The 13,713-nt window shown below is 49.2% G+C and overlaps 2 protein-coding genes across 2 annotated transcripts; one reads left to right on the plus strand and one right to left on the minus strand.

Moving 5' to 3' along the window:
- Window positions 1-262: 262 nt before the first annotated feature.
- iyd (iodotyrosine deiodinase) lies at window positions 263-2,584 on the minus strand. The gene is made up of 5 exons (XM_086100878.1): window positions 2,407-2,584; window positions 2,118-2,315; window positions 1,675-1,834; window positions 1,434-1,590; window positions 263-445 (listed from the first exon to the last, which is right to left on the minus strand). The coding sequence occupies exons 1-5, from the start codon at window positions 2,582-2,584 to the stop codon at window positions 263-265; spliced, it is 876 nt and encodes a 291-aa protein (XP_085957004.1).
- A 1,164-nt stretch (window positions 2,585-3,748) lies between these two features.
- On the plus strand, window positions 3,749-11,886 carry ppp1r14c (protein phosphatase 1, regulatory (inhibitor) subunit 14C). Its single transcript, XM_086100879.1, has 4 exons — window positions 3,749-4,176; window positions 9,080-9,163; window positions 9,594-9,626; window positions 10,052-11,886. Exons 1-4 carry the CDS (start codon window positions 3,910-3,912, stop codon window positions 10,124-10,126), a joined length of 459 nt encoding a protein of 152 aa, XP_085957005.1. The 5' UTR covers window positions 3,749-3,909; the 3' UTR covers window positions 10,127-11,886.
- Window positions 11,887-13,713: the final 1,827 nt, after the last annotated feature.

The following is a 13,713-nucleotide window of genomic DNA, read 5'->3' on the forward strand; positions in this document are numbered from 1 at the left end:
AAAAGTGGCTCCAGACCCGGTCCCTCGATTTAAAAAAATTTTTTTTTTTTTTTTTACAGCTCATAGTTCTGAGGTCTTCAGTTCGACCCAATTTGTTGGAGGGACCCCCCCCCCCAAAAAAAAAAGAAAAAGAAAATGCATGATAGATTACATGAATCCCAAATTTTCCATAGGTGGGACTGCAGGTATGGCGAAAAAAAAAAGACTCCTCCAGCCAGCGTGTTGTTCATAAATCTTTAATTTGGTTTTGGGATGTCGCCCCTTAGATGCGCAGCAGGATGTCATGCAGTGGTTTGCGTTTGAGGTCGGGCACGGTGGCGTCTTTGGCAGGGTAGCCGACGGGAAGGAGCAGGAGCAGCTTCTCATTGGCCGGTCGCTGGAGCAGCTTCCTGAGCTTTGGGCCGCAGTTGAGCGGGGTCGACGTCACGGTGACCAGACCCACGTTCTGACAACGCACAGATGACGGGAGAGAGTCCTTGCGTCAGCTCAAAGCAAAGGTTGGTTTGCGCAAAAAAGGCCGGGCACCAAATTGCCATTGAAATGAGCACATTGTCTTGAAGTGACGCATTCAACGCACGGACGTAAAAAAAAAAAAAAGTTTTCCCCCTGTAATGCTTTCAGTAACAAAGCCCCATTTCAAATGCATTCTCAAAAATGAGTTTTTTCCCCCCTCAAAGCATTTGTTCCAAACAACCAATTATTTTGTCAAAAACGGCAATACATTTTAATAATAATAATAATAATAGATTTTATTTATAAGCGCCTTTCAAGACACCCAAGGACACTTTAAGATTCATTTTTCTCCAAAATGTTTTTTTCCCCATCAGCTTTTGTCCTCGTAGTATCACAACTGGTATTTTTGTAATATTATCACTTTGTCACCAGATTTTTTTTTTTCTTGTCATATGGGGGACTTTTTGGAAATTGCCACACGACACCACTCGTAATTATTTGAGTACAATGTTTGGAATGAAAGTGTAATCAAAGAAAAAATTTGTTTGGCCTTTTTTCCTGTCATATTTTCTTTGCGATTAAAACTCATTCAGTACCAGCCAATTCTAGACTAAGTCCGAAAAGACTTTTAAAAACGTCTTTGGGAGTGAATGAGTTAAATGAAGACACATTTCCAAAGGGGGAAACCAAAACGCTTTCTTTCGTGTTTCATAAAATTCCCGCCGGTAAATCGGGTGACTTTTTCACCTGGGTCTGACGCCACTGCCTTCTTGTATTGTCGTATTTTCAATCTATTTGGATTATTTTTGGTCGTTGGCCAGTTGCTGCTTGTTCAAATTGGAACGGATGAACCAGGAGCTGCGGTTCTGAGTAACTTGAGATGAAATCCTTTCAGTCATGCTTTCGAGAGTTTTCTTGGTGTGCTCGGAGACTTGTGCAAAATAAGAAAGGTAAAACCTTTGGCTCGGCGTTCACGTCACCTGCAGTGCGGCCAGAAAGATGCCGCAGGCGATGGACACGCTGATCTCGTTGTAGTAGTGTGTCCTTTTCTCGTTGTCCGGTAGGATTCCGTACGTCTGTTTAAAGATGAGGATGAGGTACGGGGCGACGTCCAAGTATTCCTTGATCCAGTTGGTCCTGCGGCGGACACACAGAAGTGGGCTGGCGGGACCACCGCGGTGTCGGACAGATTGGCGTAAACGATGGCGCGCGCGCGCTCACCTGAATGCGGCCAAATCTTTGACCCACTTGGCGCCCATGCGCTGCCGGTAGTTGACCACCTCTTCTTCCTCCACGATCAGTCGGATGCGGTGCTTCATGTCCGGGTCGGAGACCGCCGCGAAGGTCCAGGGTTCGGTGTGCGCGCCGCTTGGTGCAGTACCTGCCCGGGTCAGTTGAAAGCAATACACGGATCATTCCTTCTTTTTTTTTTTTTTTCGCAGAACAACCATTCACGCTCACAGTCCCACCGTTAACCTGCCGCGCATGTTTTTTTTGGAATGTGGGAGGAAAGCCAGGCGGGCACGGGGAGAACACGCAAACTCCACATAGGAAGGCCGGGGGCCGGGTTTGAACCCGCGACCTCCGCACTGCGAGGCGGACGTGCTCACCGGTCATCTTCGGTTCCGTTTGGAGCAATCGAACTGTGCCGCACGACCACTTACCTGCGGTGCGTACGACGTTTTCGATGACTTCCCACGGCACGGGCTCGGGGCTGATGAAGCGGACCGACCTGCGCTGGTTCATCAACGCGTAGAAGCGCTGAGATGTGCGCAACATCTGCTCCTCGGGCAGGCGCTCAGGCGAGTAAGGCACGTAAGTGACATTTTCACCCTTGTCGGAGTCATCCCACTCGTCGTCTTCTGGAACGTGAAAAACCTCATTCACATACTGTGAAAACGACCCCCTTCACTTCCGACTTGAATACTTCAAACCCCCGTGTGTGTCTCTTGCCGTGCTCTTTTGACGTGGCCTCACTGTCATCCTGCAGGTCCTGGTCCACCCACGGTCGGGTTGGTGCCCCACGAGGGTCGGCGGCGGTCTTGGTCAGATGGCCCCTCGCTACCAGGAAGCCCATCACCAGGCACAGCACCAGCGCCAGGGCCGCCGTGAGCACGGGTATGGCGAGCATGACTGGACAGAGGAGAGGACGCTGGGCTGCTCACAAAGACGCTTCTCCGCAATTGACGTCACCTGAACGTGAAAACGTCCAGTCAGCTCGCACCCACGCTCGGGGATGTCAGCAAAAACTCATTTGTCTTCTCGCCGGAAAACGATCGACCATCCAGTCTAAAGATCACGGAAGTTATTCTTTACCCAAGCTGTATGACAGCTTATCGTGAGATTTACATTGGTTTATTATTGTGTTGTTGTGAAACACCTTTGGTCAATCTGTAATTCTTGAGGCACACCCTGAACTGGTTGCCGGCCAATCGCGGAGCTTACCTCGGCACAATTTAGAGCGTTCCACCCACCTGCATTGCAAGTTTTTGGAATGTGGGAGCAAAGCGGAGTACGCGGAGAAAACCCGCGCAGGCACGGGGACAACATGCAAAATCCACACAGCCGACGGCCTTCGCGCTGCGAGCCCGATTTCCTCACCAGGCCCGAAATTTCGGCCTTTTTCACCTAAGACTCATTAAGCCTTATGTGAAGATGTCTCTTTTTGCTCAATGGATGAGAGATTCTTCCTTGTAAAAGTGCAACTTCCTTCCGATAATTATTCACCCCTCTGTGGTAGAAGTGTAACCGCTTGGGTTTAAGGCAATGTTTATATGCGACCAACATAGGAAGGAGAGTCTAAAGCGAGAGAACAATTTCATAGAGGGAGTGCCACGTTGATTATTGACGTAGGGGGAAACATACAAAAACTGTCTTCCACCTCTTGATAATGGAGGCTATGGTCAGAGAACAGGCCCGGTATTTATCTTTTCACGGATTTCGTGCAATTACAATGCAGTACAGTATACTGTAGTAAGTTTTTTTCTGGCTCCGTGACATGAGGCCGAGAGCAAACGCCGATCTTCCTTATTGCATTCTTCCAATCGGCCGCAAGGGGACGCCACCGATTCATCGCATGGATCCATGTACAGTAGGACAGGAGTTCAATAGTTGTGTGTAAATGATGGACCCATCCCCTCCAAAAATCTCCCAAGAACAACCCAAACTGCAAATGGTCAATAAAAACCAACTACAATCACACCGACAATTCCGATGACAAATGCACAAAGACAGCAAGTTGTGACGGACACCAACTGAGGTGCGGCTTGCCTGCATTTGATTTGAATCTCAATTGGAGGCGGCATAAGCCCCGCCCCCTTCGGACCGTCTGCGCTGGAAATAGCAGCTGTTCGAAGAGCCCACTTCCACCACTCCACAGTCTGCCTCGTCTCCGCTCGACACGACGCCCACCCACCCACGATAAGCTGCCAAGTCGAGACGAAACGAAACGGAGCCATGTCGGCCGCCAGCACCGAGACCAGCGCCGCGGCGCTGCCCGTCGCCGCCGCCGCCGCCGCCGGCCGGGTCTTCTTTCAGGCCGCGCCCGGCGTGGGCTGCGCCGGCTCGGCCCCGCTGGGCGTCGTCGGCGGCGGCGGCTCGGACGACCCGGTGCAGAAGCGGCAGGGCAAAGTGACCGTCAAGTACGACCGCAAGGAGCTCAGGAAGCGGCTCGTGCTCGAGGAGTGGATCATCGAGCAGCTCAGCGAACTGTACGACTGCGAGGTCAGCCTACCAACAATCGTTTTGTTTCTTTGTCTCTTTGTTTTACGTGTAAAATCGGAATTCGAGAGCTTCCTTCCTGCATTTGACTCATTCGTGCCATCACTTAATTGTAGACAACTGCTACTTGTCTGTTTTGAGTTGGATAAAGTCCCCCAGGAGTCACGCCGACACGGTAGAAAAAATTATATGTATATTATTCAGACGGTGGTGATTTAAATATCTGGAGTCGCCCAAAATATTACCTTGGAGAAAATACATAATATGAAGAATACATCTGTGCACTAACATACATCATTCAATCCACTGGGAAAAAAAAATGGTGTATTGAATGTACTCAATTTGATTTTCGTCAAATGGTTGCACGGGATACTCTGGATCCAGATCCATTTGAGAAGAGGTTGCCGCTCTACCTTTTTGGAACAAGATGCTTTTATTTCGTGCAATCACTTGGTGACCTCGAATGGACTCAATTCAAGCCACCATATTTTTTTTTCCAGTGGAGAAGATAACGACGGCGTTTGCAACATTTGCGTTGCTTCAGTTCCATGGACAGTGTGCTGCTCCCTCAAGTGTGGGAACCTTGGCCGCGAGGGGGCTTTAGCTGAAAACATGCAGAGGATAGGGACTGAGTAGCTCATCCTCTATGTATGTGTGTGTGTGTGTGTGTGTGTGAGATGACACCTGCCACCAGAGCTGAGAAAAGAGGGAGCTCGTAGGGGGAGGGGGTAAACGGGAGGGGTGTGCTGCTGGAGACTCGGAAAAGAAGGGCAGTGGGTTAAGGATGTGCTGATGCTGCGACTCGTCTCCTCGCCAGCCAATGGCCACTGCTGCCACTCAACACACTGACACGCATATGCGCACACACACACACACACGCGCACGCTCGCACACAAAGCCGGGTCGATGCAGCGGGCGAGTCACGCAGATGATTTACTTGGACTGTTTAAGTGTGTGTGTGTTTGGGGGAAAGGAGGGGGGGACTTGGCTGTTGTGAGTTCAGATGGCCAACTGTGAAGCTTTGAGGCTGGCGTTTTTTGTTGTTGTTTTTTTTTTAAATAATTACATTTGCGGGCGATTCGAATCATCTTTGCAGTCTGCGGGATGTCAAACGGAGCCGCACCGCTTGTTGGCAATGATGGGGTCGGTGTGAGCGTTTGACCGGCCTCCCATTTCAAAGCCGGCTGAGCCGCCGGCCTGCGCGACTCTCGCCGGCATTTCAGCATCCGAAGTTTGCCGGGCAAAAAGTGTTGACGTCGGACGGGCGTTTCGCGGTCACGCGGCATCCGTCTGCCGTCACCGGGTTGGATTTCACCTGGGATATGAATTCCTCGCTTCTATCTTTAGCCTCTCCAGTCTTTGATTTCCCGATGGGTGATTAAGCGTGGGATGAAAGTGCCCTCGCTTGCTTGACTACCCGCGTAGACTTTGGTGCCTCCTCGCTGACATTTTCCCTCGTTTCTTGCTGAATAACGCATGACTCTTAATGACGAAAAAATCAGCCGTGGCATTTGGCACCGATTCCGATCAGGATTAGGGCCTCGGTAGAGGTTGACGCTGTGCAGCTTTCATTAAACGACAGTTCAGATTCAGCGGCAGGGACTGCGTGCATCTCCTCATACTCTCACATCGAAATGTGACATGCCGTGAGACACGAGTGACCCGACCGACAACTTTTTTTGAGAGATGCTCGAGCAGAGTCAATATTTATGTCATCGCCGGACAACAAGAAACACTCATTGACGTCCATGTAAATGCAGCATAACTGGTGATCAGGTTAATGTGAGTGTTGCGGGAATGTCAGAAAATTAGCAGCCCTATTCTTGATCCTCTGCGAAGAATGACGAATATTTGTGTCGTACTGATGAGCCGAGAGGAGTGAAGACTCCTCAAAGAATTGGTTAACCATCGGTGCTGCCCCCAGGTGGCCAAGGTGGGCACACCACGAGTAGCAGCACGCCGGCTCTTGAATGGATTTGACAAAAAGTGTGATGAATCTGTCTCAGTTGAGTTGAGTTTGATTTAAAACCCCAAAAATCTTGAATAAGCAGCGATATACCACCTATAAGCTCCCCTAAAAAAACAAAAGAGACGTTACAAAAATCGATGCTTTTTTGGGAGATGGCGAAGCAGATTGGAACGAATCGAAAACATTTCAATTCACCATGTGATTGAAATGGAATGACGGTCGTGTCAAATTGGATCCAGACCACCTCGGAGGTATCGCCCTTGAGTTATCGAGCGTTTGTAACGATTTGGCTTCAATTTCGGCGTCTTCTCTCTGCCGCCGCATCAGGTTCACATAACGCGGCGTTGTCGGTCGTTTCCTCGGCTGAAGGAAAGAAAAACCGGGAAAGGCGACCACGGGGAACTATCGACAAGGTCACAAGAGAAGCGGGGATGAGGGGGGGGGAGGGGGAGGGGGGCGGGGCTGCTACAGGAGATAGATCATGATATCTAGAGTGGAAAAATACATGGGGGGGGGGGGTGTGAGAGTAGCGCCTAGGGACACGTGCTTCATCCGTAAAGCTTTGTGGGTGATTGGCGATGAATAGCCGCTCTCCATATAGCCTTTGCAACAATTGCTTCCAATACGAACGTTTGGGCCATTCCGACATTGGAAATGTTGAAAATCACTTTAAGTGGAAGACGAGCCCAATTTATTTTTTTTGGTCTTTGCGATCATTTATTGTAGGCGCCCCCACGGATCTTTGCTATTTCAGCAGGGCGGGCGCTGGCATTTTGTCCCGCACCGCCCTCTGCCGTTGACTGAAAATGACGTCAGAGTGCCCTCAGGCTCGCATCACTTGGGCGAAGCCACAAAACAGGTGAGCGGTGACATTTACGATGCCAGCCCGAGGGCACTTTGATTAATTAAATTCCTTTTTGAGTAAAGAAAATGGCTGCCTCGAGATCCGCTTTCAGCGATCGCTCGACCGAAACCTCAAAATGGCCGAGCGAGGCCGACGGACGCGGCCGGCGCTCGATGGGACGGCCGTCAACAACGACCTCGATCCGTTTATGGATCGGACACGGGGGAAGGTTAGCGTTTGTGACCGCCGGGCAAATCTCTATGGGCCCGTCATTTGAATTGCCGGCGTGCCGGCGCATCGGAAACGACGCGCGTCGGCGCGTGTTGACGCGGCGCCTGCCGACACGCGCGTCTGTCATGAAACAAATTCAAGAGGCGCCGGCAAGGACGGCTATTGAAACCGTTCCAAGCACGTCACCGAAGCCTCAAATATGAACGGCGAAAGGTGGCATCGGATTTGTCTATGGAGGAGAAGAAGTTTCCGGTGGCGTGCAGACAGTACGGGAAACGCAGTGGAAACCTCGATTTTTTTTGTTTTATTTATTTAAAGAAGAGCGTTTCCTCATGATGCTGAGATCGCGACGGAGCCCAATGTTGTGTGGGTCTCGAAAGAGCCGTCAAAACGCTCCAAAATGTCTGGCAGAAAAGTCATCGCACTGACTCGCCACATCACCTGAAAAGGTGGAAAATGTGAGCGCAAAACACGAGTCTACCTCATGTTTTTTTGTTCCTCCTCATTCTCCTTCTGTGATTTTGATCGGCAAGGAAGCTCCGATGGAACGCTTCCATTGTGATGGGTTTTGATCGAGAAAAATAGCGCCGCGTTGTCTGAAACGACTCCCAGAATGCGTGATGATTGTAAGGACTGTCGGATGTGTGCCTGTCGGGGGCGTGGCCAATGAGTGACAGCCGGAGCTGGAGAAAGGTTATCCGGTTCGACTGCGTGTGAGCGTCTGGGTGTGAGCGAGCGCTGGCTGCCGTTTCTCATTTTGCCTTTTGTGTTTTTGGACCGCTTGACCCGTTTGGCTCAAAGTGCGACAGCGATTTTGGCTCTCCTTTGCCCACAAGCGAGGGCGTCAAAGCGCCTGCACTGAAAAAAAAAAATCATTCAATTAAAAAAGAAAAGAAAAGAAAAGAAAAATCACCCTCTGAATTGACTTAAAATAAGATAAGATATCCTTTATTTGTCCCACACTGGGGAAATTTACAGTACAAAATAGACAAATGAGATGCCTTCGTTTAACATATTTGAATCACGTGCAACCAAAAATCATGTAGTTTTTTTTTTTTTCCCCCAGAGTACACTGCTGCTTTTTTGCTTTTCACTTAAATCCAGTTGAGGCCGTAATTTCCATTTTGGCTCATAGCACAATGGGGGGGGGGGGGGGGGGGGGAAGGGAGTCAAGGCACCCCTTGTGTCTGAGTTACCTGCTGACACTTCGTTCGTTTCTCCGCTCTGTTACAGGCGGCCACGAATTGCTCGCGGGCATGTCAGTGGGGGTCGCGGCTTTGGTCGGGGACTTGAAGTGGGGGAGGGATTAGCCAAACGAGGCTGCAATCGAGCCTTTTTTTCAACAGCAAGCGCTCCTTGAAGCGTGCGCAGGAGCGACAAAAAAAAAAAAAAAACAACCTTGTGCGGGCACTCCAAAATGATTGTCGCTACCTTACAAAACCCCCTGAGGGAAATGAGCAATAGAGGCTTGCTTTTTCCTTTGAAAAAAAAAATGGATTGAGCCATTAACAAGTCCCAGTAGAAAGCCTTTTGCGCACCTCCACGTTGAACACAAATACGGCCATCGTTTCATGTTCATGAAAAGAGCTCGACAAAACTCTCCATCGTGCTGCCTTTAAACTTTTCGATTCGACTCGTGTCAATTGCCAAAAAGCTCCAAAAGAGCAGGCCGTCGTCTAAATCGCCTTTGTCGGGGTTCAAAGAGGACTCATCAATTCCGGCGAATGACGAATGCGCATCGGAGATCTCCTCGGCGGGTGACGTAAGGTGTCCGGCAAAGATTTCCTGCCGCACGCAGCGACACATTTGGTGGGTAAAATTCATCCGCTCGTCCGTGACTATTTTGTGACCGCTTGCCGCAGGAGGAAGAGATGCCCGAGGTGGAAATAGACATCGACGACCTTTTGGAGGTCAACAGCGATGACGAGCGAGCCGTCAAGCTGCAGGTACGCTGCAAGACCTTTGTGTTGTTCCGCAGAGACCGATGAAAGCCGTTGAATTCATGCTAAAAATTCAAGCTCTCTTTCTTTGCTACGGACACATTTTCTTTCCCCCCCGTCGTGTATGACAATTTTAAACGATCGCTTTTTGGGCCAGGCCCGACATGTGTGTGCAAAGTTGGGGGAAGCTTTTGTTTGCAATTTCTTTTGAAACAATGGCGACCTTGCAGAGGTCGGGCCCGACCTTGGGCATGATGTAAATCTTGTAGCTGACCTCACCCCCCCCCCCCCCACCACCCATCAGAGTTAACCGAATAACGGAATGTTGTTGAAGCCTCCGCATCGAAAATACCAAGACACCCCCCCCCCCCTTCAAGGGGTGTTTTGGGTGTTCTGAGTCCATCCCTTAACAACGTTCTTCTTTTTCCACACACAGGAGTCGCTAACAGACTGTTACAAACCAACAGAGGTGAGTCTGCCTTTCGTACGTACGTACAGGAGAACGTTGATTCTCGGTGAGCGACTGCAAATGGTGGCGGCGTGACGTTATTGACCCTCGCGTGACCCATGTGTGCATCCAGGAAGTCTGTGCCAAGCCGCACGCACGAATGCACACGCGCACGCGCACTGATCACTTATGTGTGCAAATTGACTACTTGAATGTGAAGGTGTGTACGTAAGGTTGGGTTAATCCACGATAGCAATTAACAAGGGCCAGCGGGCCAATCATATCAGCCGGGAATTCCCATCTGTCACCTGCTTATAAGTGGAATTTTTTTTTTTTTAAACCACGTGGCTGAGGTCGGCCGGTAACCCTTACGAGGTCGCCAGTCGCCCGCGCCGCCAGGTTGACAGAATTTTCACTCCCGGTCTTTTCCGATTCTGCCCTCATAGGATTTTGTCCGCGAGTTGCTGGGCAGAATAAGAGGAATGAGGAAGCTCAGCGCTCCATCGAAGAAGGCTCTATAATGTCGGGCGCCTCATCGACGCGCGGCTTCTGCCGCCCCGCCGCGGCACTCATCCCGTACATATGCCGCGTCACTTCCGCAACCACTCGCGCATACTCGCTCCACACATAATGTCAAATATAGTCTTGTACATTACTGGACTGTGAAAAGGGGCTACGTAGCAAACGGCATCGCCGACTTTTCACATTTGCTCGTTTTCAAGCTGAGATGGAAAATCTCAACCGCAACAAAAAAAAAAAGGGAGGAGCAAAGTGTGTACTTGCAATTGCTGTGAAATTCGTTGTAGCACGACAGTGCTTCACCATTTAAATGTTTTTTTTTTTTTTTTACTGAGGTATTTTCTGCTGTTACTGCCGTTATTGTTCATGTGAAGGCGTGTCATTCTTTTGCTCATAATCCTTCCACTCTCACTTTTCTTGCTTGCATCATGCAAAGGAGTTTTAAATTCATTACATGTTTCGCATGAGGGGATTTTTTTTCTCTTTATTTGTGGGGGTGGGGGGGGGGCGATTTAATATATGTGAGGATGTTGCCATTTACCCGCTGTTTGGATGCGCTCTTCACTGCAGCAAGGCACGATGGGCATTGTAGTTCCTGACGACAAGCCTGATGATTGGCGGCCTTTCGCTCACGTCGCAGCCATTTTGATGGTGGGGGGAGGAGGGGGGGGGTGTTTTTCCCAACACATCTCAGCTGATGTCAATTGACTCTTTCCCAGCGTTGAACCTTCACCATACGGACGACCGAGAGGCGACGACTGTAAGTCCGTCGAAAGCTTGACACTCGCCAAATGGAAATAAGAAATGTCAAAGGGCAAGAGCCATCGGGCGGGCGCGCTGCTTTTGAAAAATATGAAAGGTGACATGTTGCGCAATTGTGGTGGCTCGCCGATTCTTGACTTCCACCTGCGTTTTTTTCCAAACGAGACCCACTCGCTTGAACGCGCATTCAGCCATGAATGAATCGCAATGGACAAAATGTGACAAAATCTCCCCTTGGCTGCCAAAGACGCAAGCAGGGTGAGGGTAGATGTATTTATTTATTTATTTTTCTTCAGAACACAAAGTACCCGTCTTGCATGCTTACTACAGTAAATAAAGGCTGACCAAGTAAACGATACGAGTAACTTATAATCAAGAAACTTTGAACTTGGCTTCTTAACTTTATAGGACTTTTATTTAGAATTGACGTGACTTCATACGTCGGGAAGAATCCAGGAGAACCTGTGAAAAAAAAGGTGCTGTTTTTAATGTCCTTTTCGAGGTAGTGGCTGTACTTAAAAAAAAAAAAAAAAACACGTTTTCACTGTGTGACGCCGGACTAAAAGACTATCTGTGATGTTGGGCGGACGCCAATTGCGAGCGAGTGTGAGGCATCCTACTGAGATGCAGTTCAGGGCCAATAGGCTAATATTTGATAATTTATGAGAAAGTATTTTAAAAGTGTCCATATAGGAATCTTTGCATGTATTTTTTAAGTACAGTAGCATGTGGGAGGGGAGGAGGCCTACAGGGGGACGTCTGTTGGCCCAGAGGTTTTTCTTTCATAAAACACCTTCCTTTTTGATACTTTTTATTAAGACTACAATTGATTATTATTTTGTTAGCTTTTTTTTCCCCCCGTTGCTGTTCTTTGTTCTTCGGTACATCCACGATAAGCAATCTTGTTTAAAAAAAAAAAATGTAACGTGTAAGAGGTGTGTGCTCGTTTTTTTTCTTGCGGATAATAAAAATGCAGTCAACTCTGCGCTGTTTTAACAAACGGGTATGTTGTTTTTGTGGTTCGAAAGATGCTGTCGAGAGTGCTCGGTGAAGTTTAGTAGGCCAGCCCCCTGTCTGATTGTGTGTCGAGTTCAGCAGAGGATGACTTCATTGCTCACTGTGCGCATGAGTAACCTTTCTCTGCTGCCGGTCTAGCCCCATATGACTCGCCTTAGTGCCCTACTGTACGCCGTTGCTGGGTAGAATTTGCGCCATCGCGGAGAGTCTGTGCCCAAGTCACGCGAAAGAACCGGACGCCGCAGCGAATGCTTGCGACGGATGTCTTCGGATTGAGACACGCGTTCCCAAACAGCCATGCGGATGCTGCGAGTCGAGATGGGGCTGCGGCGGGGACGCCGGAAGCTGAGCGTGCGCCTTTAAATTCCGTGACCCACTTTTCACAGCTGGGGCTGGCTGGCCTTGAATAATTGGGACTGCAAGGTGAATGTGAGCAGAATAGCTAAGGATGGGAGACCCCCACCCCGCTTGCACATGCTTCAGCATGTTTTTTCCAGTCAGCTGGCTCGACACTAGCAGAGTCCTCCAGTCATTTCCTGGGAAATCTTCTGTACATCTTCTGTCCCCACCCCCCCCCCCCCCCCCTCCTCCATACCAACCCACTCCCTGCTGGATTCAGCGATCCATCACCCCTCGCAGGGAGGAAGGGGGAAGGCTGATGGAGAAGTGAAAAAGACACAGCGAGACCGCGTGTGTTGACGAAAAACATGAGCTGCATCATGCCAACGTAAAATGTTAAACAGTCTGCGCATCGGGATGAATTCATTGTGAGCCCTTCTGGTGTGCGTGACTTGTCTAAAAAAAAAAAAAAGTAAAATCCAGTCACGTCGACGAGGAAAAACGTTTTCCCCAACTATCAGAAGGGATTTTATAAGATGAGTCCATTTTCGTAGAGGACAAAGAACATGCGCCTGTCGGTGTGAGCCGATTGTCTATGTGGGTTGCTGCACCGTTTGTGTTCAAATAGCCGTCAGCTCGTGTATAGGTGTTTGCATTGTATGCTAGCATTAAGCAAATTTTTCAGACAAAGTTATGTGGCTTTCTTCGATACAAAACATGTCAGTCTTTGTCTTTCCTGTTTAGTGTGACAGTAAACTTCATGTGGCAGCCACAATAAACAATTTGAGGCCCCACCTTGGGGGGGAGGGGGCTTTATTACCATCTGCCAAAGTGCCGCTTGTTGTCAGCTGAGTTGTAAACGGATTTAATGGCATTTCTGTTCATCTGACCCCGCTGTTCATTCTCTGGGCTAGGTAAGGCCCGCGCACCGGGACCTGCGGGCCAATTTCTCCTCCACGCGTCCGCCTCTTTCCACGGCTGGAATTGTCAAAACAGCTGGTTGCCATGGTTTCCGTCTGTCCGCGGCCAATCGGTGGCTGTCTCACAGGCGGGTTCACAGGAGGCTAAACCGACACAGTCGAGCATCGATATGAGAGATTAGCATTCAGCCAGGCAGGCAGGAACGCTTAAGCCTTACTCGGTTATGCTCGGCTACTCGCTTTTAATGAGCTCTCTCAATTTAAATTCCTACACCGCAGAAGGAATCACGATTGAAATTGGATGTTTTGTTTTTTCCCCTGATTGACATCAGTGGCAGAGAGAGGTTGGTGCATTGGTGCTAGCTATATTGTGTCAATATAGGGCAAAATAGGAAACATAGTTTAGTCGAAACGTACCCTTCTAAAAGAGGTTTTAATTTTCATAACTATGCACGTAAACGCGACTCGAATGAATTAACATAGTGTAATTTGGGGTACAATAGTTCATCAACTGATGAGCAGGAGAACCGAGTTCAAACCAAAGGTTAGAG

Source organism: Hippocampus guttulatus, chromosome 20 (genome assembly GCF_054856545.1).
Source record: "Hippocampus guttulatus isolate MCC_2025c chromosome 20, RoL_Hgut_1.0, whole genome shotgun sequence".
Taxonomy (NCBI): domain Eukaryota; kingdom Metazoa; phylum Chordata; class Actinopteri; order Syngnathiformes; family Syngnathidae; genus Hippocampus; species Hippocampus guttulatus.

Excerpts from the sequence above, each read along its gene's own strand:
- ppp1r14c (XM_086100879.1), top strand. The coding sequence starts at position 3,910 with ATGTCGGCCGCCAGCACCGAGACCAGCGCCGCGGCGCTGCCCGTCGCC. Across the intron at positions 4,177-9,079 it reads GCGAACTGTACGACTGCGAG|GAGGAAGAGATGCCCGAGGT; the intron begins GTCAGCCTACCA and ends CGCTTGCCGCAG. Across the intron at positions 9,164-9,593 it reads AGCGAGCCGTCAAGCTGCAG|GAGTCGCTAACAGACTGTTA; the intron begins GTACGCTGCAAG and ends TTCCACACACAG.
- iyd (XM_086100878.1), bottom strand. The coding sequence starts at position 2,584 with ATGCTCGCCATACCCGTGCTCACGGCGGCCCTGGCGCTGGTGCTGTGC. Across the intron at positions 2,316-2,406 it reads GGCCACGTCAAAAGAGCACG|AAGACGACGAGTGGGATGAC; the intron begins GCAAGAGACACA and ends TTCACGTTCCAG. Across the intron at positions 446-1,433 it reads TCTTTCTGGCCGCACTGCAG|AACGTGGGTCTGGTCACCGT; the intron begins GTGACGTGAACG and ends GTGCGTTGTCAG.